We start from the raw sequence: 6,210 nt of genomic DNA, 5'->3' as shown, positions 1-6,210 counted from the left end.
AGGCTTTGAGCTTAGAATGGTGCTACCTTCAAAGGCTGTTGGAAATACTCTCATTCATACTGAAACGCACATGAACAAGCCTGAAAAAGTAACAGAAGTTACTGATACTGAATTTACTCGTTTATTTCAACCATAGAAACCAATATATATGCTTTACACTAATTGAAAAGATTTATCTGTCAGAGCCAGTGGAATTCTTACAATCCCTGAGGAGAAATTTTTTAAACCTTTTGATAAGGTGTATTATTATTGTCTGGTATAACTATAATAATCTGATATCTTGTCTGATATAATGATCTTTATGGTTGTGTAAGACCTAATTTTTCTGGACATACATGTAGGTATAGTGTACATACATATACACATATACATACAGTATTAGTATACATATCTGTACCTATGTGATGCATACCTGTACATGTGTATAGATTAATTCTTGTGTGTTACGATCAGTCAATTTATCAATAAGTCGACTGATAGAAAATTAATCTACAACTTTTTTTTTAATAATTATATTATAATAGTTTGGGGGGGTTTTTTTCAAGGAAAAATAAAGCTGGTTTCAGCTGCTTCAACTTTAAGATAAATTTGATGTTTTTTTTTTATCAAACATTAAAGTAAACTGGATATCTTTGGGTTTGTATTTGACATTTGTATTCAATATTTTCTAACATTTTATAGACAAAACAATTAATGGATTAATCTGGAAAATTATCAGCAGATTACTTATTAGATGGAGCTGTATTCCAATTTAATGTGTTGCCATACTAATACAAAAGATTAATACACAGTTTTTACTTGCACTACAGATGTTCAACATATTCAGCTGAGTCAACTGAAGAAATTGTTGGCATTGTATGTTTACATATGACCTGACTTTATCATCATGAGTGGTAGGGGATGGTGGATAGTGTGTTACCTAGGCAAGATGCCTGCCAAGCTTCAGACCACAACACCAGTTTTTTAATCACTGCGTTTCCACTGGCTTTTTAGCCAACAATCATGAGCATTTTTGAGCAACGTGGCGCTATTTTTCCATGCTGTGGGATAATGCCACAAAAAGTAATTGGTTTTCACAGAGACATCACTGCATTTCCAACTGGAAGTGTACTATGAAGAGCAGGTATTTTAATCCAAAACATGATCTTTTACTAACCATAACCACAATGTGTGTGTGCCTAAACCTAACCACACGTTAAAGGTTTAGTGTGTAGGGTTTTGTGATGTCACGTAGCAACCGGCTGAAACTTCTCCCATGTGCCAAGTTTGTATCAGAATGGTGGCCAACGTGAACATGCAAATAGCCTTATCTAGAGCCAGTGTTTGGTTTGTCCTTACTGGACTACTGTAGAAACAAAATGGCAGACTCTGTGGAGGAGGACCTGCTCAGTATGAAGATAATTGACTTGCTCAAAGTCAATAAAAATACTACAATTCATTCTCAGTTTCAGGTGTTTGTACACTAATAGAATTATTATTAGTACATTTAATTTCTGACAGTATATCCTCCTGAATCCTACACACACTGGACCTTTAATCACAGCGGGTTTTTTTTTTTTAAACATAAAGAAACATGGGACGCACCCTGTACAAAGGGCTCTGACCTTTCCACAGCAGCTGTGGGTTCGATTTGACCAGTGGCCCTTTGCTGTAGTCGTCCCTTCTCTTTCCCCCTTTCACCCTCAACCTGTCCTATCTAATAAATATTCTTTAAAGAAACATGTATCTGCTATATTATAACATACAGATGTAACATATCTGTAGTTTGCAGAAATGTACAATGCCAACATTTATGTTGGTGATTGGGTTGACATATTACTAGGCAATGTCATTTGTCATAAGATAGCCATGTGGGCCCAAGACAAGAAGTGAAATTGACATGCAAAAACCATCAAATAATTTGTTTATTATATTTATATAATCAAGGAAGCAAAATAAGTGTTAAATTAGTTTGTGAGTTGTAGCAGTGAGTAACATTGGTGAGGATGTGTGTGAGTAATGAAGGTGTTGAGAAGGCGTAAAAAAACAAACAAACAAAACCAAAGAGTTTTTTTTTAATATGTGGGCTGTCCCCACCCCCTCAAAAGTGATTTGAGTCTACATGACAGAATTCATCAAATAAAATATCAAATATGGAAATCTTAAAAGTAATCTAATTATATGATCATGTAATAGGATGTTGAGTTTTTCTTATAAAACAGCTCATTGTGAGTAAACAGATCTGCGAGGACTTGTGTCACCACCATCTGTTCCGCGTGCATCATGCATGGTGCAACAAATTGCGTCACGATGCTCCCGTTATCAAGCTGTGATGCAAAACGCAAATTGGGAAGTCGGAATTTACGCGGTGCACTTGAAGGCAGCAAGAGAGAGAGAGGGAGAGAGAGATTGTTCATCAGCGCTTTTCCGTTTTCTGGGTCCTCGCTCTGCCTCCTCTGCCGTGTCACCGGAGAGAAAAAAAGAGGAAGGAATATGGTTTCATCAGACGCTCCTCCCGTTTCAGCGCGGCGGTAGCGGATCTATAGTACGAGCAGGAGGCTGGGGCTCGGTCCGGCACAAACCTCACACAGCCACCTTTCCCGTCACCAACTAACCTACAGGAGCACTACCAGCACACCGGGACACATAAATGGGTGAGATGCAACGCCTTTTTCTGCTTCTAATTTACAGAATGCCCAAAAATAGCCTCCAGCGCCTCTGCGCATCTGGATGGGCAGGAATAAACGCCCGGTCCAGATGCGCGCAGGGTTCAGCCTCTCTCCTTCCTCCCCCTCTCCTCTCCTCTCCTCTCCTCCCCACCTCACCTCCACTGACGTCGCTTCATACATAGCCGAGCTGTTTGTAAGTGACCGCACGGGCTCTGGCGTTTCTCAGCGTTTCCGTTGCTTTATTCATGATTAGAAAGCTGCGACGCGTGGGTGTGCGGCAGCGCGGCTGTGCGGGTGCGTTTTCAGGAAAAGCAGCGGGTCACATTGATGAGTTGCAGATGTTGACACGTTTACATTCACTCTCTGTCTGTCTGCCCATTGTGTTGCACAGTGTTTGACTCTCTCCGGCTCCCCGTCTCCGTGCATGAAACAGGCCTGGCTGTGACATTCTTCTCATCATCGCCATCATTTCCCACAGCACTGCGCTGTTGCACACAATGCATGGAAATTAATCGATTGCAGCAGGTTTGGTGGAGGAGTTAGCAGTTATGAGCATATAGAGGAGTCATGCAGGGCTGGAAGTGGCACTTCCTTTTTCTTTTCATGCTACTTTTCAGTGTATGTGCTGCATCTACAAGACATTCCTGTGGTTAACCTGGCACTGTGCTGCAAAGGAGCACTTGGCACTTTGTAAACAAAATCCTGATTGATCAAGTGAATGTTGAAGATAGTCATTAGTTGCAGCCCATGCCCAAAAATACTTCTTCTCTATTCTGCTTGCATGCTTTCTAATGAACCTCTGTCTCTGCTGCATGTAAATAAACAATGCACAGCTATCCCCAAGGGAAACACTCACAGACACATTTAGATTCAACCGTCAAGGCTGGATGACCAACTGGGAAATGTGGGCAATTCCCCTAAGGTCTGAGACCATATTCACTGTGTGTGAGTGTGTGTGTGTGCGCTGTGGTCGTTTAATTAATTGCAAAATTGGCTGTAATATGCGCCACTAATTACAGTATCAGCCAAAATGGGAATTACAAGGGCCTTCAAACAGTTCCTGCATATAAGCTGAACCTAAAAGTAGTTTTTATATCTTCATATGCCATGGTGCATATCCCCGTATGAATCTAAAAGGTTACAGGATGCATGCACAGTGCCCAGAAGGATGGTGGTGGTGGTTGTGGGGGTGTCCATGGGGGCCCCCAAGTGGGTTAATCTGTCCATGACATTTGTACAAGAGGGATAAGTTGCCAAGTGTCCTACTACTGTCCTTTTTTTTAAAGGGATAGTTCACCTCCAAATCAGAAATATATATTTTTTCTGTTACCTGTAGTGCTGTTTGTCAGTAGTGATTGTTTTGGTGTGAGGTACTGAGTGATGGAGATATTGGCCGTAGAGATGTCTGCCTTCTCTCCAGTATAATGGACCTAGATGGCACTCAAACAAATTTCTCAAAAACTCTCAGCAGCAATGTCTCTTTCCAGAAATCATGACCTGGTTACGCAAGATAATCAACACAGCGTATTGTCAGCAGTTTAATGCAGGAACTATTTTCTTTATACCCACCAACAGTGTCACTATACAGAAGGAAGGGTGCATCTAGTCATGGACGAGAGGCTCGTGCTCATGACAGAGACATTGCTGTGTCATTTGACATTTGCTTTTCAAATGTATTTTTTTGGCACTTTGACCATCACAAGCTGAGTGCCATATACAGTACTTCCAATATATTGGAGAGAAAGCAGACATCTCTATGGCTGATATCTCCAACACTCGGCAACTCACACCAAAAAAGTCTAGATTCATAAAAAGCACTACAGATAAGAGGAATGATATGTATTTTTGGTTTTGGGGTGAACTGACCCTTTAACTTATTATTCAAGCTCTTCCCCTAGTGGCTACTTTATGAGGTACACCTGTACAATCTGTTGTAATTAAACAAAACAGCTTCAGCACAAGTTCCTTTGCAAAGTTTATAATGTTTAGTTGTTGGCATTCTCGGAACCCATTGGCTGTATTTGGCGTCTGACTTTCGGCAGATGGCGATACAGCCTCTGTGGCCAGACCCCCGATTTTTTTCATTTCGGTTTGAGGAGGCGAATTTCCGTTTCCGACTTCCGTTTATATATAAGTAAATATGCTGAACCATTGCGATGGATTCAGAGTTTGCAGTGACGCCAATTATGTTCCGCCTCGTTAGTTCACCTTTAACCTGGCAACAACTACAGCCGGCTTAAACATGATTGGTCAATATCACGCAGACTACAAACAGCCTACAACCGGAAACCAGGGCTCTTCCGCTCTTCTCCCGGAGGCAAGATCTCCGGGGTTTGCCTACAGACTCTACATTCACTGAATGTAGAGTCTGTATATAGAGACTAGGTTGTTGGTGACATTGTCAGAAGTATGTTTGTTACTGGGGTTATAGTTAAAGATGGCGTTGTACTGGACTAGATTATGTTTTGTTTTGAAACACCTCTTAATGCAATGCAGTCCAGTACAACACCACCACTAACTATGACCTCAGTGCTTAAACAGGCAATTGAATTAACATAAAAACCATTACAGGCATCATAAAGGTAGACTTTACTACGAAACAGTTGTATTGGATTGCATTAGATTGTATTGGTGTACCTAATAAAGTGGCCACTGAGTGTGTTTAGATGTTGTGCAAGACAGCAAATTCAAAGATGTTCTTTTTTAATGCTTTTTTACATCACACCGGCCAGAAAAGTCATTATTATACGCAGCTTGTGGAGATGCATCTCGCATCCTTGGGTGCCTTTTTGTTATTTTGGTTATTTCTTTGCTTGTTCCTATAGATAACATACAAAATGAAGACAAAACCTACTGTTGCTGCAGTTTTAAGGAGAAAGAAGTATCAGCTTTGTCTATAACTGTGACCTTGAGTTATTCAGAGTTGAAGATTTAACAGTTATACAGATAGACACAATGTTTAAGGAGCTTGTTCTCGCTACTGTAATAAGTCGTAATAGAAAGGAATACACTGTGACCAAAAGACGAGTTTCAGTTTCCTCAGCCAGAACTGAAAACTCTTACTGTCTTTCTTGCTTTTGCTGTGCTGTTGCTTTCGCTGTCGCTGTGTCTCCCTCCACTTACATTCAAAACACAAAGATGAATGCACAGAGGTCTTATCTGGGGGTTGTCAAAAGGCATTCTGGGAAATGGGAGTGCTGGGGATTAGAAATATTCAATGCAGGTTGACGGAGTGCAAACACTTTGTCACAAAACAGCTTCCTGCAATGCAACATAATGATGAGTTTAGCAGAGAATAGTTGGAATTTTCCTTTTAATGTGGGAGAATTTGCTGAAGTCTGTGATCTGATCCACAGTTGGAGTGGGTGGCTTTGACTCCCAGTGGGCCTCAGTCCAGCGTGAATGTTTTACAGACTGAAAACACGCAGCTGCTCTTGACATCATCAGCGTCAGCAGTGAAACATACCCACAACTAAACACAGGTCTGCTGTGGACCAGTGAAATGTCAGCATGGCTTTGCAGAGTTCAGTGTGTTTGTATGTGCAGTTTCTTCTTATCTAAA

General features: G+C 40.9%; 1 protein-coding gene across 3 annotated transcripts in view; it reads left to right on the top strand.

Annotated features, from left to right (window-relative positions):
- Nucleotides 1-2,493: 2,493 nt before the first annotated feature.
- sh3kbp1 (SH3-domain kinase binding protein 1) overlaps nucleotides 2,494-6,210 on the top strand; it is a 55,555-nt gene continuing 51,838 nt past the window's right edge. For all 3 annotated transcript variants that reach the window (XM_033639082.2, XM_033639081.2, XM_033639083.2), the window contains exon 1: nucleotides 2,494-2,633. In XM_033639082.2, coding sequence (XP_033494973.1) covers nucleotides 2,630-2,633 — 4 coding nt within the window. In that variant the 5' untranslated portion in view covers nucleotides 2,494-2,629. The remainder of the gene's footprint in view (nucleotides 2,634-6,210) is intronic.

Source organism: Epinephelus lanceolatus, chromosome 20 (assembly GCF_041903045.1).
Source record: "Epinephelus lanceolatus isolate andai-2023 chromosome 20, ASM4190304v1, whole genome shotgun sequence".
In the NCBI taxonomy this organism is placed as follows: Eukaryota; Metazoa; Chordata; class Actinopteri; order Perciformes; family Serranidae; genus Epinephelus; species Epinephelus lanceolatus.
Note: the sequence above shows the minus strand (reverse complement) of the source record. Positions and strands in the feature narration are given on the sequence as shown.